This window comes from Osmia lignaria, chromosome 13 (genome assembly GCF_051020975.1).
Source record: "Osmia lignaria lignaria isolate PbOS001 chromosome 13, iyOsmLign1, whole genome shotgun sequence".
Taxonomy (NCBI): Eukaryota; Metazoa; Arthropoda; class Insecta; order Hymenoptera; family Megachilidae; genus Osmia; species Osmia lignaria.
The window spans coordinates 8854721-8877063 of NC_135044.1; the positions used below are offsets into that span (position 1 = coordinate 8854721).

Consider the following 22343-nt stretch of genomic DNA (forward strand, 5'->3'; position numbering starts at 1 on the left):
CTGGGATAACTGCACGATGAGTCATTCGAGCTCGTCAACCCCTAAACTTCTTCAGATCTCTCCCTATTCTGTCAAAAATAGCAACGACAATCCCGATGAATCTTCTGTCGCGTTTCCAGCTACAAATGTAGCTTGGAATGTCTATAATATATTTTATAACTACAAAAATAAATAAAAAGAAAAACAGCCTAATAGGAAAATAAAAGAAATGGAAAACGAGTTTATAGCGAACACAACATGGGACTTTTTTCGTGCATCGAATGTAAAATCATGCTCGTCACGAAGGGTGAGTCAGCCACCCTCTCTGATGACGGTCAAGGCGACGATTGGAGGAAGCTTCAAAGGATAGTAGGAGGAATTCAACAGTGGGGGGGAAGAGGGAAACTATACTCCCCGATTGGCTAACGTTCGGGGTCGGTATCGATGGTGGGGGATACACAGTCAAAGTCGGAGCGGTAAGCGTAGGATCGGCAGAAGGAAAAGTGGAAGAGTGGCTCCGCCAGTGTTACCTGGTGTTACGTGCCGCGGAATTTCTATCCGGTCAATCAGTGTGCTGTCTCCTTCCTGCCCTTGAACGTTCGGCTGGACGGTGCCTGCGCTTGCTACCTCTTGTAGTGACAACTGACAGGTCAGTGCTCCTTCCGTGATACATTCTATCTCGTCGCTTAAATTGTTCTCCATCGATATTTTCCTCTAAGTGAACGAATCGTATCGGTGTCATTGTATGTACCAATCCACTCATGGGACCGGCTTTCGTCGTGTACATACCGAAGAAAGGCGGTACATAACATAAATCATTTGTATACGTGTTTTCAACATCATGAAAGCTATCCGAAGCCAGTCATTATTCATACATTGTTCATGCTGTTTGTTTTCGATGAGCAAACTGATAAAAACGTACCGATGCTTTTTTAACGATATCGATTGTCTTTGTTATTCAACGATCGAAAATGGAGGGGTGTGGTCAAATCTCCATGCACCTTCTTTATATATATATATATATACATATCTTAAGTAGAATTTTTATTGTTTTCCATTTTCTTCAGCAATAATCTGAAATATTTAATTTCTTGTATTTTTCATAAATTTAAAATCATGTTCTTAGGAAACTGAAGTATACGATATTCTGGCTACTATCCTATATGTTCCTTGTAAGTACTTAGGTATATACTTTGTAGAATGAAATTTTCATGTAATCGGTAAACCTGAAACAGGAGTTAATTCCGAAGTGAACGTATCGTATTGAGTGAAGAGTGGAAGTTGTTACCCCAAAGCTATCCTCGAGTTTCCACATGTTGTATTACGGTGTAGGACGGTAGGATTCAATAAGGGCGTGGTTTTGACAAATGCATTTCCGTTGCGCATCAGGCACAGAAATGTATTCTTCGTTACCGGTTAGCAAGTATTCTTCGTGTAACTGTTGAGTTTTGAAATATTTAATAATTTCAACAACGATACATAAATTTACCTCGACGGATTCGTTGCAATACGTGCGTTCGGTTCTAATTAAATATATGTACACACTTTAACGCGTCGTGTCTTCATAAGGGAGAATCGAGCAATATCTGCATTTTATCATGTCCTGAACAACTTAAGTTGTTTCAAGGCGAGCGAGAATGTCTTTCAAATAAGTAAAACACTTAACAAATTCTATTCGAATTACAAACATGATTTTTATTTACTTCGTTTCTTGCAAAAAATAATGTCAACTTATTCTTGGAAAGAACATGGCGAGATAAATTTTATCATTTTCATAAGCTATTACGTTCAATATTGATAGAGATACATACGTGGAGAAAAAATACATACACGTATTGATAAATTGTCGCAGTTACTGAAAATAAATTTAGAATCATTTATGAGGAAGTATGAATTACAAAAAATGAATCGTAACGTTCGCGTTTATCTTGATGCATACATGTATGTTAATGGAAAGTGCATGTAAGTAGATTGAGATGAATCCTACGCTATATATTAAAAATCACCTTTTTAACCATGACCATGAAAGCCGAGGTCGTCGATACGTTATGTAGTACATACATACAGATAGCAGGGGGAGTTGAACCCCACTCTTCGACCCCCGCATTGCCAATCGATGAAACCGTCTGCCACCCGTCGACCGCTCCCCCGGATGCAACCCCGTGTATACGAATTCACACATTCACACACATTTCAGACACGCTCTCAGATATTTCATTCAGGTTACGGAAGTATCCTGAGACACCTTTGAGCATCTTCAAGGTCGGAACCGACTAAAACGTGAGCTAATTGCTCGCTCGAGATGCATTACGCGTCTCTAGTCAATAAAGCAGATGAAACATTTAAAAGTTAATTGTAATCGTTTCTATTTTGTATTTTATTTATAAACGATTGAATGTTCCCGAGTTTTATCAACTTTTCCATTCGACAGTATCACCCCTATTTCACGAGCACCACGAGCGGGAGCGTTGCTCGTCAAACCGAAGCGTAATGACGAAAGCAATCTGTAATCTACGAGATTGGGTCAAAGGGTTCTCTTCGGAGCTCTATTCATTCACCGTGTATACACCTTGGTACTTGTTCACGAAATCATGACCGCTGAAGAGGATCCCTTTACGCTTGCGTTATCAGGCGAGAGCACGGGATAATTTCGTACACATAGTTATAACAAAGCTCTTTGGTGAATTAAAATTTTCTCTTGCTACTTGTTCTATCGGAAAGTTGAATTAGAAATGCTCCAGACTTGTTAAATTCTTGAAATGTATCTCATTTCAAGTCGATTCTGGGGTCCGTGAATCCCAAAGCCGCTTAGTAACACGTAATACGCCCCTGAATGTATGTATGTACGCGCCGCCGCTCGATACGACGATAGGCGTGCGTCCAGGGTTCGTTAGCCGTCACGGTCGCACGAAAGAGAAACAAAGAGAGGGCGTTTGTATCGCTGCGAGTGCGAGAGAAAATCATAGCAACGCATTTTCTACTTGTTACATACACACATACTCGTCGTTCTTCACTTTTCTGTGATTACTGCACGTAGGTGCAGAAAACCGAACCGCTGCGCGGTCCTTCGTTAAACGCGATTACCCAAGTTAATTGGTATCCCGCGCGAACTCGTTAGTTCTCCGTTCTAAGATCTCTCTTTACTCGAGAACCCACATCGACGACGGTGACCGACGAAACCCTTCAGCGATTGCCCGATGTTATCGACCGACAGGATGTACTTACGGTCGATCAGTTTCAGACACACGAGTTTAGTAGATTATTCGCAGGTTATTATTCGAATAATAGCGTTGTAGTAAGTGTAGTATGTTTTCAACGAAACAAGGCCGGCCGAGCTCCGAAAAACGGCCCCTTCACATATATGACATAAAAAAAAGTAGCTCAAAGAAAATTTATAAAATTAACGTTAAAGTTTGAATAACTAATTTAGATTAATATTCAAGTTAAACATTACTCTTCTTGCATTCTTAGACGCAAAATCGTCTTATGGCGGCCCTGGACCTTAAGGGGCCCTAGGTGGCCGCCTAGTCTGCCTAGGTCCATAGCCCGGTCCTGTAACTAAAAATGATATAGTTTAAATTACGCGATAAAGAGACGAGAAATTATATGGAAAGAATTTTAAGGTACCCATTCAAGTTGAGAAGACAAACCTTGGCTGATGTTACAATCTTCTGCGATGAGTAGAAGCATCGAAGCGTGTCGTACACCGACGCGTTCTGCAAACCGGCTAGCGCGTCGGTGCGAGTCAACCTAGTTTCCTTATTAACTTGCAGACCTCTTTTCTCCTCGCGAGATCAAGTAGGATTTATCGTGGTTTCTCCAGCGTATTGAACATTTTCAGTTCTCCTTTCGTGTCGCGATTATCCAATGAGATACATCTTCGAACGTGCTTTCTTGGCTTTTGTGAAATCGACCGACTTAACGGTGTAACACGCTCCAGCTTAATGTATGTACCTTGATTACATTACTGTACTTACAGATACATATATGTAAATGTTATTATATACATGTTTTGAAAAGATTCATAGATAAAATTGCAGAGCTTAAAACCAGGTACGTTAACCCGAGGGGAAGATTAATCAAAATGTATCGTTTGGTTGAATTTGCGCGTACCAACCGTAAGACTAATCGTGCTCGTTCTCCTCTTCGTTTTCTGACCGTTACACGCAATACGTGGTTCGCGTGTATTCGTGCACTCGATGCAATACTCCTACACGAGTGTACAGAAGATAGGGAAAGAAGAAATATTCAACGAGTGGATACGTAAAGGACGCGAACGTGTTCCACGGTTGCGTATTCAGCCTCTTTCGAGCTCTCTCTATATACAGCCATACGACCGGCTACCATATAAGGACCTATACACAGCCTTGTCGATGCTGACCCACCGTTGGAACGTATCCCTCGAAACGCTCTCCTGAAGCCTCTGATGAACGCTTATCCGTTGATTCTGTTCCTCGAAGCAATCTCTTTCTATATGCTGTAATCGGTTTTTTCGAAACTACTTATTTTTCATAATAGCTGAAAATAAGGAACATTACTGAATTTTCAAAGTAATTTCGTTTTTTTTTTTAACATTTTGACGAAGTATCGCGTGTTCAGTTAGTCGACAACAGCAGTCATTTATTTTCAAGTAAACGGTCTGAATTTTGATAAAACGATGACGAATTACTTCAAGCATTATGTCAGAGTTGTTTTAAATATTGATAAGAATATTTAACCATGAGATAGGTCGTGAAATTCAGAAATTACTTCTTTACATTATATTTTTCTTGCAAATGATTATCCATAGGTTAAACAAGGAACAGAATATATAGAGAAAGAAACGGAACGAAGAGTCTCGGCGAGCATGAGTCATTCTATGTTCAGTGGTGCACAAACATTTTTTTAACTACATATGTGTCCTTTCTAAGTAAATTCGTAAAGACACGTTCATCTGCAATTAGGTAGATTTTAAACAGTATACGATTCGAACAAAGACAATAATTCTGGATCGTGAAAGAATTGAGCTTTCAAGTTAATTAAAATCATGTGGGTTTCGAGTGTCGTTGATTGCACATCACTGGTCTAACAGCTGTAATGCGTATAAAAGCAATATGAGTTCGATGTACGAATATATTATACGAATAATCCAAAGTTTTCAAGAGAACGTGCAACGATTATAAATTTTTATTTTAACTAACATCAAGGATCTGTTTTACGTCGCAGTTTTTATGTACGTGTACATATAATATTTTCATGAACTAAACATTTAGAATAATTTATGGTTCGGTCTGCAATTTATCATTGTTCTTGCTCCGGTTGAATTCTGTTGAATAAAAAAAATGGAGAAAAAATAAAACTTATGCATTTAAGGATGAACGATGTTTGATCATGAATAAAAATATTTATACCGTTTCTTAAAAAATACCAAGGTTTCTAGTAGGTAAATTACAGCGAAGGATATGTGACCAGAAAGGAAATGGAAGGCAACGTAGACCGGATGTAACAAGCTTTTGTAGCTTCCGCTTCGTAACATGTTATGTACTTGGTAGCATGTAGCAGAAAATTTAGAGATAAATACGAGTTATTGATTAAACTTAATTGTAGATATTATATATGTATCGTGATTTTTAAATAAATTAAATTTCAGTCGAAACGAATAGCTATATCCATTGATCGTAATTAGTGTAACAAGCGTGTGCGTTAAAATTCAGCGTTCCAACATAATTATGGAAAATCCGTTATTTTTGCCTGTAAGAAGAACCGAGACGACCGGAAGTAGTAGACGAGCAACGCTTGCTTACCTTTGCATTCGCCAGAAACGATGCCGTTATTCGCGCGGAATTTATGGCACTTATAGCTTGTGTCTTCATCTTGCATCTTACCTGGGATCAAAGAAAATTTATTGCCCCTTTTCTTTCATACCTTTTCTTTTCAATTCTCTCTGTTGATGCAGCACTAAATTTAAGTACAGTGGTACCTCGGTATACGACTTCTGTTCAGTATACGACATAAATTTTTTATGTGAATTTTTTATTTATGTGTTTAACCGTTTGACTCCCAAGCAGCGCGGTCGCGCTGTTTAGATTTTATGTCTAAAAGACCCAATATTGGGTTTATAACACCGCTATTGTGCTGTTCAGTACTTTTCGACAATGTTTTTTTTTTTTTACCCCTGGGACTCAAACGGTTAAACAGTGTTTAAATTATTTTACAACCTCATTAATGTAGGTATAATATCAATAGAAGTTTTTTTTACATGAGAACGGATTAATTATTTTTACATTACTTCTTATGGGAAAGGTTGGTTTGATATACGTCCTATTCGGTATAAGTCCAAACATCAAGAACGGCCATTTTAAATTAAGAAATTTTACTCGTTCTAAATCGAATCGAATCGAATCGAGCGAACAAGTCGCGTTGCTTTGTCGATATAATTCGACGTTTCTGTCGATACACAAGTTGAAGCGTTCGATATCGTAGTTATATGAACAAACGTGCCGCGTTTACAGTTTTGTCTCGTTCTCATTGTCAGTAATAAGATAATAATGAATCTACACGTTTGCTGACAGTCGATGATTCCTGCATTTCCTTCTTTTCGATATACATACATTTACACTGAGTGGTTATAGTTCGCACGCGAACAAAGGCAATGGGATAAAGTCGAAGGAGGAATCGCGCAACGACACCGCAATGAAATTGTATTTTATCGATTCTTGTAAACTGCGCGACTTCAATTTGTTTCTGTCTTCTTTTAATCCAAGTTTATGTTGCGATCACTGATCCCTAGGGATATTTTGGAAACCAGTACGACAACACAATCGCAAATATTCAAAAAGATATTATGCCTCGTCTCATTATCACAAATGATTTCTTGGAACATCCTTTGTTCAACTCGGTGTACTAAACAAAAGCACATCATAGTTTGTACAGACACGCTGTATGGTTCATTTTAGATTGCGATCCAAGTTGTTGGTCATTTTTATAATTTGGAAATTCTTCTGGACATTGGCAGCCACAAAAATAGAAATTGCGGGTTACATTGTTATTTTTAAATAAAACTGCATAATGTATCGCAAGATCTTTTAACATTGTATACCGATAGATTTGGTAATAATCCCTTTGATTATTAATAAGTAATTTACAATATACAGTATATTACTGTTAGTAATGATAATAAGTTGTTTGTTTTAGATTGAGGAGTACAACACAAAGCCATGTCGAGTCCGTCGTTGAAAGACCTGCCAAAAGTAGCCTTAGACTTGAAAAGCGAACTAGAAGGTTTCAATCATGGCTGCATGAAGAAAGCTGCAACAGCGGAGAAAAATGTTTTACCTTCTGCCGAAGGTACATACGTACATACATCACGAATTTTCATTATTCTTATCCCCTATTAATTTTAATTATGTATCCTTACAACAGAGGTTTAATGTTAAGAAATGATTTGTTAGAATTGTAATTGTAATGCATGTAATAATAATATTGCAATTTAGACGTGCGACAAGAGCGACAACATTCTGAATTAATCCACGATGTGGAGTCTTTTAAACCAGATCAGTTGAAACATGCCGACACGAAAGAGAAGATTATTTTACCAAATGCCAAAGGTATTATAGAAATTTATCGATTCGTAGGAACACTTGCAGATTCTATATCTCTTCTGTGGGTAATAGGAGTTTATTTTGCGACTCTTTGGTGCTTCGAGGTGACGCGAACAACAGCCAACGTCACCCCAGACAAGCTTCTTATCAGGGACAAACCGATACTGCCAAGATACATACTTTTATTCATCGTTTCTATATATTTTGTCATTTATATACTTACATAAAAGTATAAATATTAGAAGAATTGAGTATGTATTGCTATGAAGTACCGATTCATCCCTACTTTTTATACACTATTGCTTTTAGGGATTGTTTTGCATGTACGGTCGCTTGTCGGTTACGTACTACTTTATTACTTTTAACGATAACACGATGTTATGTCCGCTCGGTGATAAATCTTTTAGATACGTATAACACAATAACAATACAGCTTGAATATTCCTTAGTAAGGGTAAAGAAATAGTGAATTCTGTTTACCTATTGCTGGGTTAATGTCCAACGGTCATGAATGCGTCAATTAATGCAAAAAAAAAATGGCTGCAGTTCCACGTTTCACCGTCCGTAGAACCAAAATAATTAGGATATGTCCCCTGATAAATCTCGACGAGTCCTATCGAATGAACCTAGTCCCAGGTTGCGCAAACGAATAATAAAAAAGTTATAATCGGTTGAATTTTTGTATTTTTTACTTAAAAGGAAGTTTAAAGTTGCTATTTATAATAGCGGCTGAGTGGTGTATAGGTTAAGGCACTCGCTCTTCGACAGCGAGATAGGGAATTCGAATCCTCGAGGAGCAAAAAAAAACACAATTTTTTTCCGAAGACCTTAACCATACAAAGCTCAATCGGCATTTCCTCTCTCGATTCAATTAGGTTAGGTTAATTTTTTCCATTTGCGCAATCTGAGACTAGGCTCATTCGATAGGACTCGTCGAGATCTTTCAGAATATACAGGGTGTCCTGTAACTCCTGTAAATGGGGGATTGCTGGGGTGATTCTGAACAACATTTTCCTTTACCAAAATGTCGTTTGAAGCTTCGTTTTTGAGTTATTAACGAAAAACACTAGCCAATCAGAGCGCGCCTTTAGCACGGGCCGAACCACGAGATGGTCGTGAACAAACGCATTGGCACAGCGTGGATATCAAGAGAAGCGTGCGATAAATGTTACATCGTCTTAAATTAAGAACAATGTGGAATCATTCGTTATTCATGAATAATGAATGCGTTTGTGCCAATGCGTTTGTTCACGACCACGACCGAGCACGGCTGAAAGCCAACGCTCTCGTGGTTCGGCCTGTGCTAAAGGCACGCTCTGATTGGCCAGTGTTTTTCGTTAATAACTTAAAAACGAAGCTTCACGCAACGACATTTTGGTAAAGAAAAATGTTGTTCAGAATCAGCCCAGCAACCCCGTATTTCCGGGAGTTACAGGAATTACGGGACACCCTGTATATATTGTCCTATTTTGGGGGCGGTGAAACACGGAACCGGAACGGAAATTTCGCCCTAAATTTTACATTTCGAAGTGGCTACATTTATACAGTATCCACAATAATACGCGTCAAGTCTCTTTGATGTGTGAAAAATGACTGTCACCCGTGTTTTGTTTTCCATTCTTTTACCTCGATTTACTTTTTTTTTTCATAGATGTAGCCGCGGAGAAGACTCAACAAACGCTGATGTCGGGCATCGAGACATTTGACCCGACCAGTTTGAAACACACTGAAACTCAAGAAAAGAATCCGCTACCTGACAAGGATGGTACATTATCGTATTTCCTGACTTTCAAAGCAATTTTTTCTCTTTGTTTAAAAAATATTTAAGGAATGTTATTCAATATTTGTATACAGCGATTCAGCAGGAAAAGGGAAAGCAGCAACTAATCTCTGGAATTGAAAATTTTGATCCTGCGAAGCTAAAACACGCCGAAACGCTCGAGAAAAATCCCTTGCCTACCAAAGAAGGTACATAACTGAATTAATAAATAAAAGAAAGAGAATAGTTTTGATTTTACATGAAAATAAGTAAAATAATATTTTTTCTGTTTCAGCAATCGACGCTGAAAAAATAGCTGCTTAAAAAGGGAACTTTAAAACCGGAAACACAGAAAAGAAAGGAAGCAGCGACTCGTCATTTCTTCCATTTTCTATATCGTGAAATTTTATAACAATTTACTCATACATTGTCCACAGGAAAAAAAAAGAAGAATGCGACACACACTGTGTTAATGTAATCTTATGATTATACTTATCCTACCGCCATGAGCGTCCCTTTCGGCGAGACGCACAAGTCGTTTTTTACATAAAAACTATTAACAATGAAACGACGATGAAGGTCGGGCCCAAACTTAATGAAAAAAAAAAAAAAATACGATCAAACTTTACAAACGGTCCATTTCATTCCTAACGTTACCAATATTCAATGATTTTGGGCTTGTATCAACATCCGTCTTAATAATAACTCGCCAAAGGATGTACTTTTTATACTAAGAAAGCTGCACGTAAGCAAACGTTATTTTCGATAGCAACAAAATTATTGGGTAGCATTGCATGCGTTACAGATATCGCAATGGTGCAGCGGTTGATCTTATATTTGTGTAAAAATCATATTTTATATAACGGGCTATTGTACTTTTTTAACATTTCGTACACATCGCATTGTCATTCCGATGAAAATTATTATGACGAATAAAAAAGTAATTTGTACAAGAAGTTTTATAATGTCTGTATACCAGTTTCATTAGGATATGCGATAAGAATCTTATTCCTTCACAAACAACAATATCTATCATTTGATATAATTTACATAGTATTCGTGTATGAAAATATATTTCTTAATGGAAAAAAGAAATTACTGTACCCTTGTTCTACATCAGACGAGGGTCATTCAAACTAGCGCGCGAAAGCAAAAAAAAGGCGACTTCTATTTGTAACTGTAAGCTTGTAGTAGTGTAGCGAGGTCCTTTTCTTTCTAGAATAATTCCCAAAAGTACCGAATAACGGATCATGATTGGTCGATAAATCGACTTCGTCCAATAGTCTTGTGGAAATCCGTTGTAACAGAAAGGTAACGAAGAAGTACACACACCTGTTGCTAATCCTATGGTAGCCATGCTAAGATTTTAAGAACAAAGTAACAGTCAAATCGTACTACAACCTCCTAAATTTTGGAGCGATTGTCACTCTTTGATCGAACGAATTTTTCATATTTGCGAATAAACAGGTACAGATATATTCTCTTTCTAAATAATATAATTATTTTATTTATTTTCAGATTAGCAATTCACAGGTAATAATATACATATATGTAGTATTATAATATAGAGACAGTTTTTCAAATGTGTGACCTTATTGTTAAACGTATCATGAAACTATGAAAATTTTAGCAGATATAGAATATTTATATAATTACGTTCATTAAAAAACAAATTCAATGAAAAATACGTAAACTACGTATAAAGTTAAAAATGCCTTGTTATTTCTCTAGTTGCAAAAAATGGAAATTTCACCTAGAAAACCATCAAAACGATCACAAGAACCTGTTGATGAATGGCTACAGACCGAAGGATATTTTAGGAAACATGCACCCAAAGATCCCACTTGTTTGTTTAGAGCAGTTAGCGAACAAGTTTATATGACACAATATTATCATATAAAGGTCAGAAAAGAATGTGTGGAATTTATGCGAAAAATGAAACATTTGTTCATAGAGGTATATTTAATGCATTCGTTTTAGTCTTCGTATTGTGATATAAAATTCTTAATTATACAATCTTTCACAGAATGTAATAATTCCATTTGATGACTATCTTGAGCAAATGGAATGCTTTACCGAATGGGGTAGTATAAATGAAATCCAAGCCATGTCATTGCTTTACCAAAGAGAATTTATTATATATAATGGTCAAAAGCAAATTAGTTACAATGTTACTAATAATGGTTTTCAAGATACTATATATTTATGCCATACTCCGCAGAAACAATATGAAAGTATATATACAAGAGACTTTGTTGCAACTGCTGCCTATTGTCAATGTAGGATCTATTTCTCTTTGTTTTGTTTTTTAATTAATATGCTTCCATTTGTGTGCCAAATTTTTTTATAATTTTATTTTCAGCCATTGTTTATCAAGTATTATATAAGAATGTCTTTCACATGAGTGATATAGAAGATACTGTTCATAAAATGTTACATGACCGAAGTGGTACATTTAGACATGATAAGTTTTTCCTCAAAGGAAATTTAGAAATTAGAGAGTGAGTATATTAATACTTATATTATTAATATTCAGATCAGATCATAATGTAAGTTTAATTTGTATATGGTTAGAGAATTGACTACAGAAATATTTACCAAAGTTGAAACTGAAACTTATACCGACGAGGTTGATAATGGGCAAGCTGTACCAAAAAATATACCACCTTTTCCATATAGAATTGCTAAAGCTCTTGATCCCAATATTTATCGTAATACTGACTTCGATATTTGGCATGAAATCAGACGAGGTAATAAAAATCAAATTTATGTTAAAAATAATGTAGCTGTGTCAAAGGAAGTAATGAAAATTTTAATATTTCAGAAGTGAAAAATGCGGGATGGACCAGACACAACAGCCACGAACTTCAAGTTGGTGGCAAGTGTTTGGTACAAATGGATTTTAATGAGAACGATATTGACGAAGCTAATAATAATAGCGTTTATATGTCCTCTCTTGAAAAAGAATCTAACAATAATAATGTAAAATCGGTGGAGAGAAAGGACAAACAAGGTCCTGCATTCTTTTATGGACATATTCAAGAAATGAGTAAAGATCAGGGACCAGTGTTAGTTTTTATTGAAGAACTAGGAGAAAAGAAAATTGTACCCTATTCTGCTCTTAAACCGCTACCTTTAAGAAAGAATAAACAGAACAATTGGCTACCAACGTATAAAAGAAACGTACTTTTAGATTCAAGTTAGTATTTGACATTTTTTATAATATTTTCAAAATCTTTTGTATTTTTCTTTAAAGTGTTTGTTGCATATTTTGATAGATCAGAAATGGAAAAAAAACTGTGGCTCAGGTTCGCGCAAAATTAAAGAGACTACTAGTATGAATATTTTTTCAAATAATATTGATAAACATGAGAACAGCGATAACAGCGTAAATGATATTAACAAAAATAATTTTCAGTGGAAAGAAGAATCTTTGTAAGTATCTTGTTTATGCCTGTAGTTTAATTGATAAAAATATTTATTTGATGGTTTTATAGAAAGGTAGTTCAACATGGATATGAAAATTATACAATGGAAAAGTGTACCAACTTTCCAATTAACGTAAGTTCAAAAGATATAATAGTTATAAATGAGAAAAGACTTAATGTTACAATGAAACCTTTCTTTTTTTTTTTTTTATTTTTCTATTTATAGAATTCAGTTCCTCAAAGGAACATTTTTGATAATACCCAATCTTCTATAGTGGAGCCTGTTAGGCAAGAAAATAATAAACAACGCAAAGAAAGAACTTCGTTTACAAATAAAAATTCGGAGAATGTGATAAAAAATGTAAAACCTGACGGTATAAATAATAATAATAAAGTTGTTAATACAGGGTTCAATTTATATTCTAAGCAAAGAGTGCAAAAGGAAGCTCATTATTCATCATATTCTGGTATGTAACGAATCAACAACTTTATTTTCAGCGTATATATTTAATGAAACTTACTCGTCTTTTATGCATTGTTTAATATTCAGAAGATCCTAGTAATCAGATGCTACGTCCTATTAATTGTTCTGTACAAAAAAGTGTTGATATAAATGGTAGTGATTTGCCATTATCAGGTAAATGTATACATATCTTTTAGTACATGTATTATTAAACAATTATGTTCACAGAATTTTTTTTTTTGCTGTTGTAGATCCGTTTACTTTGAGATTTTTTTATAATTTAGGATTAGAGGTAGGTCTTACTTTTTAGTTTAAAATTAACTCGTTAATACGTAGTTCCTTTTTATTATATTATTTTGTAGTATTTTCGCGGTAGCACTAACTGGAATTATTTAACAAATGGACAAGCACCTGACTTTGGACAGTGGTATCAAGGTAAGCGAAATTTAAAATTAATTTTTCGCTTAATGATCATCTCTTTCCTAATATCGTATATATTTATATAAAAGGAATACCTCAAAATGATATGGGCATTGAAAATATTACAAATGGTGTACTACATGACTGTACATTGACCGAAAAAAATAATAATGATCAGAAAGAGACAAATACTCCTCAATTGATGTGTAATAATAATACGAGAGTTACGCAAACTCTGCAGGCTGAAGGTTTTAAAGGAGAACACGGAAAAGACTTGCACCCATCTCATGATAAAATCAAAGAACATGAACCGTTTAATAAAAGCACTTCCTATATGAATAGAAGTGGTTTAGGTCCACGATTTAAGAAAAATGCCGATAGTATGTATTAATCAAGAATCAAGTAACTGTAATCAAGAATTATGAATTTTTTTTTACCAAAGTAGTATTAACTTGTTCTTTTTACAGATCGATCCCGTTTTAATCAACATTCCACACCGCCAACCAATCAGTATTTATCAAATGAATCACCCAATTTTAAATCACCACCTCCTCCTCCTAAGCTAGAAATGGAAATGAAAGGGGATGATGGAAATGTTCAACATTCGATGATCGTACCTCCACAATTACAAACGCCGACAAATGCAATGAACTCTTATCAAGTACCTTACATGCAGCAGGGCATGTATCCATATTATGCTAACGAGGCAGAAGGATTTGCAAATTCTTATTATACTCCAAATACGGGATACTTTCCGATGCCTTATTTGCCGCCTTCTGAGATACCAGATAACAATAATGTACAATCATTTTCACCGCAACTTTACCCAGGCATCGATTACGCACAAGCGTATTCTGGATTGTGTCCACCGTACGTGTGTCCTCAACCACCTCCATACGCTATACCGCCACAAAATATGCAAGAACACTGGTATGCAGTTGCTGGACAACCGCATTACATGCAGTATACACCTGTATTACCTGTAACTACAGAAGCAACTTGCAACGGAATATCGCAAAGTGCAAGTCAGAATGTTTCGCTTTAAAACTTGCCTTACATTTACTATTTGCAAAACTTATGTTCCTATAGAGTAAGAATCTTGCATAGTGATTGCAATGAAAATGTGTGTAATCAAATAATCTTGTTTGCAAGTTGTAAAACCAAAGCTATCACTGATAGTATTATCTAGTAGTTTGTAACAAGTACCATTAATACTCACAAATATTATATAAAAATTTTTGATACGTAAAAATAGTGAAAAGTTGCAAATTTTTGAAATTCTATATTTTCAAATAAATGTCAAAAATATGTTACTTATACTACATACTGGAAGTTGAAGTTTAAAGTTCGACATAAGTATTCTACTAACATATAACGTGTATTAAATTATCGTCGTTGAGCTCCGTCCTGTTTGTAGAGCTCAGTGATCATTATAGTACAAACTATCATTCTTAAGTGTTAATAGAAATACCTGTATAAGTTGGTAAATAGTTCCTAACGTACAGTTTCATTACTGTATGTATATTGCTCAAGATATAAATAACAAATATCTTTTTGAAATTTTATACAGGTGACTTTAGTTTATAAACATTCATGATCTCATTTATACTTGTACATTTTGTTTGATAAAATACTTTATAAAATACTATAAAATAAAGTTTCCTTCTTGTTTGATATTGAATATTGCATCATTGAATAACTATAATGGTGGAAGAATTTAAGTCAATTAAATAAATAATTGAGAAAAGAAATTACAGGCATTAAATAAATAACATCAAATAAGTACAACAATATTGCACTTATATATCTACTGAATAATTGTAATAATGATGATCTTTTATTTATATTGGCAACAGTTCTAATTCATACAGGTTGCAAAGGGTATAGCCGGGTAAGGTAGGTAAAATGGCCCTTGAACCAAATTAAATTCAGAATGCGTCATTCGATAGCATATCATAAGAAAATACTGTACACCAATTTTCAACCCTTTATCTTAACCAGGGGGGCAGTGAGGGGGGGGGGGGGGGGGGGGGGGCAAAAAAGACGCCACATCGATCGTGCCCCATTTCTCCTATTTGATAACATCCGAAAATTCTAAAAAAATTCTGATACACTACAAACACGGTAGTGCATATTAGGGAATTTTTTTAGATTTTTTCATTGCAAATCCTAGTTGTAAATCCTATATGTAACAAATCCGCGATTTGTTATTGAAAATGTAAGAGCACTATTTTTATATTACTACTGTGGTAATAACATTAGTATAGCTATTATTCTTGAATTTTTTCAGATTTTTTGTTGTGGTGCAACGTAGTTAAAAAAATCAAAAACCAATTATTTCGCATAAAAAAGTAGCTTCTACTTTGAATTTTTATTTCCTGTTTTTTCAGAATATGTATTAAGTACTTTTAAATAGATTCACATTCTTATTCAAAAGGAATATGGAAATAAAGGAAATAAAAATATATGTTTTTTTTTGTTTCTTTTTTTTGTGTGTTCACCGATTACTCCGAGATGAAAAAAAATTTTTCATTTTTTCATTAGTATTGCAAAATACAGGAAGTTTTTAATGTCAAAATTGGACGATTTCAATGTCCTTTTAATATGTTGTCGGGGACATGATTCTGAACAACTTTTTCATTATGCATAATTAACGGAAAGTTTTGGTTTCCGAGGTATTCCTGAAAAACTATTATTACTATTACATTGAATTCTACGTATGCCTACGTGTCTCTACGGGTGTATGAGTATGAGTTAACATGAAGTCGCCGATTCTCCACTGTTTCTTATATACATGTGTATACCGCAGTTCACCAGAGTCCATACTGCGAAAAGACCAGTTTTCGTTCTTCGCGCTTCTCCAGTGCGCATCTTCGTCCTGATTGGCGATACTTCCAAACGAAGTGGAAAGCGATTAGCAGAGAGCTCGCTGCGTTCCCCCACCATCTTCCAACCTGCGCGTCGCAGTTATGGACTCTGGTGAAATGCGGTATATGTACTCTGCAAGGCATGTATGTACCGATTACGATGAAACCTTTCATATCTAATAGGAGATATTTCGTCAATATCTCACATGCACACATTTTTATATACTCGTATCTTTTAAACTATGGTTTCCTAAACTTTTAACTTGCATTTTCGGACTTTTCAGGTCAAAAACTACAAAAATACATATTTTGGTCCCCTAAGACGAAGTTTAACCCCTGTAAGTATATATTTTGTTGTAACGTTGTAACGCAAGAAATAGTAATAGTAATTACATATAAATTGTAAATGTTATTGCTCTGAATAAGTAACTATATATTACATATTAAAATTGTTGCATACAACACCTGAAATACAGTTAGGAAAGAAGAGCTTGGTATCTGAATTTTATGAGGAAATAGTTTTTCGAGATCCAACAGCATTGATGGAACATCTATTAAATTCTAATAGGCCTATAACTCTGGGTGTATGGCGTCATAATGCAGATTGTAAGTAACATTTGATCTATTTAACCATTCTTACATAAGAAATTCTTATATTTACGAATATAAATCAAGTGACTGAATTAAAATTTGCATTTCAAATAATATAAAACAAATTTATAACTTTGAACCAAACACTAATAGGCTATTGACAGCATAAAGTTATCGGATTATGCTGAATGCTGATTTATAGTTATTATTGCAATCCCTTGACACATGGTATCTAATATCCTATGCTCACACAGTGAGTTATCAAAAATAATTTCCTTTTTTTGTAATATCATGCAATAAAGTGATAATCAGAACAAGAGGTAATTTTTATGTTAGGCAAAGAGCCTTTGAAACCATTACGAGATGCTAGAACTACCCCATCCGAACAAAGTAGTCGTTCAAGGAGTTCAGCCAAGGAAAGTTCTGAAGCTGGTCCTAGCTCTAGAAAACGGAGGCGTTCTGTGATAGACAAAGGTGACATAGTGTGGAAGAGGCTGCACAATGAAGAAGCTAAATTTGCTAAAAGTGTTGCTGGTAGAGAAGGGACACCTAGGTTTAATCGATTCTTAGATTTTTTAATTGAAGAGGAAGGAAAAAAATGTTTAGAGGTTCTGAAAAGAGAAGGAGTAAATTTAACTAATATGTCCAGTATTTTAAATAGAGCAGGAGCCAATGCTGAAAAAGCTTTTAAAGACTTATATAACCTTTGGTTTGATGCAGAAGGAAATAAAACTCAATATTTAAAATCTCTAGAAAAAGAAGGAGTAAATCTATCTAATGTGTCCAGTATTTTAAGTAGAGCAGGAGCCAATGCCGAAAAAGTTTTTAAAGACTTATATGACATTTGGTTTGATTCAGAAGGAAATAAAACACAATATTTAAGAACTCTAGAGAAAGAGCAAATAAATCTACCTAATATATCCAGTATTTTGCATGGAGTAGGAGCTAAGGCTAAAGTTGCTTTTATAGAATTATATAATCTTTGGTTTGATGCAGAAGGAAATAAAACACAATATTTAAAAACTCTAAAAAAAGAAGGAATAAGTCTAGCTAATATGTCCAGTATTTTAGGTGGGGCAGGATCTAATGCTGCAAAAACTTTTAAAGACTTATATTATCTTTGGTTTGATGCAGAAGGAAGCAAAACACGATATTTAAAAACTTTAGAAAGAGAAGGGATAAATCTAGCTAATATATCCGGTATTTTAAGTGGGACAGGAGCTATGGCTGCAAAAACTTTTAAAGACTTATATGGTCTTTGGTTTGATTCAGAAGGAAAGAAAACACAATATTTAAGAACTCTAGAAAAAGAAGGAATAAATCTAGCTAATATATCCAGTATTTTAGGTAGAGCAGGAGCTAAGGCTGTAAAAGCTTTTAAAGACTTATATGACCTTTGGTTTGATACGCAAGGAAATAAAACTCAATATTTAAAAACTCTAGAAAAAGAAAGGATAAATCTAGCTAATGTGTCCAGTATGTTAAGTGGAGCAGGAGCTAAGGCTGTAAAAGCTTTTAAAAACTTATATGATCTTTGGTTTGATCCAGAAGGAAAGAAAACACAATATTTAAGAACTCTAGAGAAAGATGGAATAAATCTAGCTAATATATCCAGTATTTTAGGTAGGACAGGATCTAATGCTGTAAAAGCTTTTAAAGACTTATATGACCTTTGGTTTGATGCAGAAGGAAATAAAACACAATATTTAAAAACTCTAAAAAAAGAAGGAATAAGTTTAGCTAACATATCCAGTATTTTAAATGGAGCAGGATCTAATGCTGTAAAAGCTTTTAAAGACTTATATGACCTTTGGTTTGATACGCAAGGAAATAAAACACAATATTTAAAAACTCTAAAAAAAGAAGGAATAAGTCTAGCTAATATGACCAGTATTTTAAGTGGGGCAGGATCTAATGCTGCAAAAACTTTTAAAGACTTATATGATCTTTGGTTTGATGCAAAAGGAAGCAAAACACAATATTTAAAAACTTTAGAAAGAGAAGGGATAAATCTACCTAATATGTCCAGTATTTTAAGTGGAGCAGGATCAAATGCTGCAAAAGCTTTTAAAGGCTTATATGATCTTTGGTTTGATGCAGAAGGAGAGAAAAGACTGTATTTAAAAACTCTAGAAAAAGAAGAAATAAATCTGACTAATATATCCAGTATTTTACATGGAACAGGATCTAATGCTGTAAAAGCTTTTAAAGACCTATATAATACTTTTTTTGATGAGCAAGGAAATAAAAAACAGCATTTAAAGCATTTTGTTAAGAAAAACGGTTTTACAATACATAACTTATCAAGTATATTAAGTGGATCAGGAGCCAATGCTCAATATGCTTTTGAAAAGTTGCATAGTGTCTGTTTTAACATCAAAGGGAAAAGAACAAAACTTTTAGATGATTTCTATAATGCAGGTTTTGAGCCGGGTAACTTGTCCTGTATGTTATGTGGAGCAGGAGTTCATGCTTCTTCTATTTTAGAAAGATTGCATAGTGTTTGTTTTGATGATAAAGGAGAAAGAACAGAGCTTTTAAATGACTTCTGTAATGTAGGTTTTAGGTTGGGTGATTTATGCAATATATTGAGTGGGGTAGCAGGAAATCTAGAAGAATTTCACGATTTTTGTTTTATAAGAGAAACAAAAAAATATTTGTACCATTTCTTAGATGAGAAAGAAAGTTTTACGCCGAGTAATTTATGTAGTATATTACATGGAGCAAGAGCTAATATTTATTCTGCTTTAATAGATTTTCATAATGTTTGTTTTGATGGGGCAGGAAATAGAACACAACTTTTAGTTGATTTCTATAGAGCAGGTTTTACAGCGAGTAATTTATCCAAAATATTGTCCATGGCAGGAAATAATGCCTCTTCTATTTTAGTAAATTTTTATAAATCTTGTTTTAATAAAGAAAATTATTTAAATCACTTTTTAGCCGAGAAAGCACTCTTTACACCAAAAAATTTATCTAAGATATTAGATAGAGTAGGACTTAATATTTGTTCTATTTTTGAAAAACTGCATGATCTTTGTTTTGATAAAGAAGGAAACAAAACAAATTATTTAGATAATCTTATCAAAAGTAACCCGACGAATAAAATACTTAATATATTACATAAAGAAGTTAAAAAAGCTCCTTCTACCTTTTTAGATGGTATATCACTGCAACAACAGAATATTAGCGGGACAGAGAAAACGAAAATAAGAAAACATAGATGATCTTACACAGTAGACCAACACATTCCAAAACAAAAAGCTCTCGCGGCCCTTGGTTTTGGGCGCTAGAGATGGTTGTATTATTTAAGTTTTTAGAGATATATAATACTAAATTAATAGAGATTGATTTAAGAATAGCAAAGAGTAATCGAGATTTCCGTCTACTATCATCCGTTTTGGTTGGCTTTAATTAAGTTCTCTTTAGAACACCACTATCAACTATATCGCTGACATCTATGGATGATTAAATTTTTATTAAAGAAATATGTTGAATTGTAATACTATTTTAGTAATAATATGATAAAAGTTATATTATTTAAATAGTTATTAATGGCTAAAATTCATGCAAGGTCAACAAGATCAAAATATGGCGTAATAGGAGCTCCTAGACAACTTACTAGGAATCCTATTTCAATTTTTAAACCCATAAAAGAAGGAAATAGCAGAAAGAAAGAAGAACATGAAAAACTGTTAAAGAAATTAAGAGAAGAATTACCTAACGGCTTTAAAAAAGGAGTTGTTGTAGGTGAAGAGGATTGTTTTTTTGATTCTGTTGCACAAGGGTTAAATGAATTAAAAAGTAATGGTCCGATTACAAGCAATATAATTTTTAATGTGAAATCATTGAGAGAAGATTGTGCAAGTGATGCTCACAAATACAAAAATAAAATTATGGAGGATGTAAAATTAGGGGGCTATTTTGTCCCACAGGAGAATATTGCTTTTCTTAATCTTGGTCATATTAAAGATGGAAAAGGTAATAAGGTTCCAGACAAGGAAAAGACTTTTGATAAATACCTGGCAGATATTAAGAATATGGCTGGAGAGAATGGCCCTATTACTATATGGGGGCATCCTGAAATCGAAGGCAAGATTATTACCAGTAAGTATGGTATAGAGCTTTATTTTTATTCAATCAATGAGGAAAAGATTACAGTAATTAAAATTACAGCGGGTAATGATGATCCAGAAGTTTTTATAGAAGGAGTAGCTCTTATTCAGTTACAGATTAAATGGTAGTCGAAAAGTTGTAGTAATAGTGAATTATAGGAATCATTTTGTGCCACTTCTTAATAACCTAGAAAAAGACATTAAAGAAGCTATAGAAGTTTCTAGGGAAAAGGTTTGTGATAGAGTAGATGATAATAGTCATTCTTTGACTGAAAATATAGAAAATTATGCTCTTGGGGAAGGGATAGGACAGAAGTCACAGGTACAGACTCAATCTAATCACAATTCTTTGCAAGGCAAAAGTCATCTCACTGCAACTGATGTTTACAATAAATTAGAGCAAGTGAAATTCAATAGTGATTATTCAGGTAATAAAATATAAATTCTTTTATGAATTCAGCTATTATGAATAATGGCAATCAGCTTGCCTACTATATAAGCCCTATTAATTTTGGATTTGGTACAGGTGATAATGTTCAAGACACACTCAAACATATTTATAAAAGAAAAATTACGGATGGTTCTATAATAAATGATCATTATAATAATGAATTAGATAAGCCTTTTATTTTTATAATTAACGTTCAAACAGTTCTTACTAATGATTCTACTGGTACTGATAAGAAAGATGGAGGTTTTCACTGGATTAGCTGGGTACTACTACCTAAAAAATATAGGACCTTATCAGGCAAAGAAGTAAATAATGGTAAATATCAAGTTCTCCTTTTTGATTCGTTAATCATATCTTAAAGTGGTAATATTTTGATAAAACAATGATGATAATAATAATAATAATGTTTACATCTAAAATGTACAATAAACGTTGGATAAATATCATTTGACAGATACAAAATGTAGGGTGTCCCAGAACGCTTGTTACTGCTGTCACTGCTTACACTTTGGCATCCTTTGAAGGAACAACGGTATCCATCTCTTTCACACATATTTTATATCTGTGTATAAAATTTACTGAATTTTATCACAACAGGAATGTTTTAGAAGTAACAGAGGTTAAAATGCAAAAAACTATTATCATATATATTCACAGCCGCCATATTGTTGGTTGTGCGATTCGATCACG

The 22343-nt window shown here is 34.2% G+C and overlaps 2 protein-coding genes across 3 annotated transcripts; both read left to right on the forward strand.

Annotated features, from left to right (window-relative positions):
• Positions 1–453: 453 nt before the first annotated feature.
• On the forward strand, positions 454–9901 carry cib (thymosin beta cib). Of its 2 annotated transcripts, XM_034337568.2 has the most exons (6): positions 454–628; positions 7153–7305; positions 7452–7565; positions 9211–9324; positions 9414–9527; positions 9614–9901. In XM_034337568.2, exons 2-6 carry the CDS (start codon positions 7176–7178, stop codon positions 9640–9642), a joined length of 501 nt encoding a protein of 166 aa, XP_034193459.1. In that variant the 5' UTR covers positions 454–628; positions 7153–7175; the 3' UTR covers positions 9643–9901. The 2 variants fall into 2 exon arrangements, with proteins under 2 accessions (XP_034193459.1, XP_034193460.1); XM_034337569.2 differs by lacking the exon at positions 7452–7565 and having other exon boundaries at positions 459–628.
• A 155-nt stretch (positions 9902–10056) lies between these two features.
• On the forward strand, positions 10057–15238 carry LOC117610320 (uncharacterized). Its single transcript, XM_034337567.2, has 14 exons — positions 10057–10785; positions 11050–11274; positions 11345–11597; positions 11681–11819; positions 11893–12068; positions 12143–12517; positions 12597–12753; positions 12816–12879; positions 12973–13213; positions 13297–13383; positions 13461–13501; positions 13572–13644; positions 13719–14009; positions 14097–15238. Exons 2-14 carry the CDS (start codon positions 11059–11061, stop codon positions 14672–14674), a joined length of 2691 nt encoding a protein of 896 aa, XP_034193458.1. The 5' UTR covers positions 10057–10785; positions 11050–11058; the 3' UTR covers positions 14675–15238.
• Positions 15239–22343: the final 7105 nt, after the last annotated feature.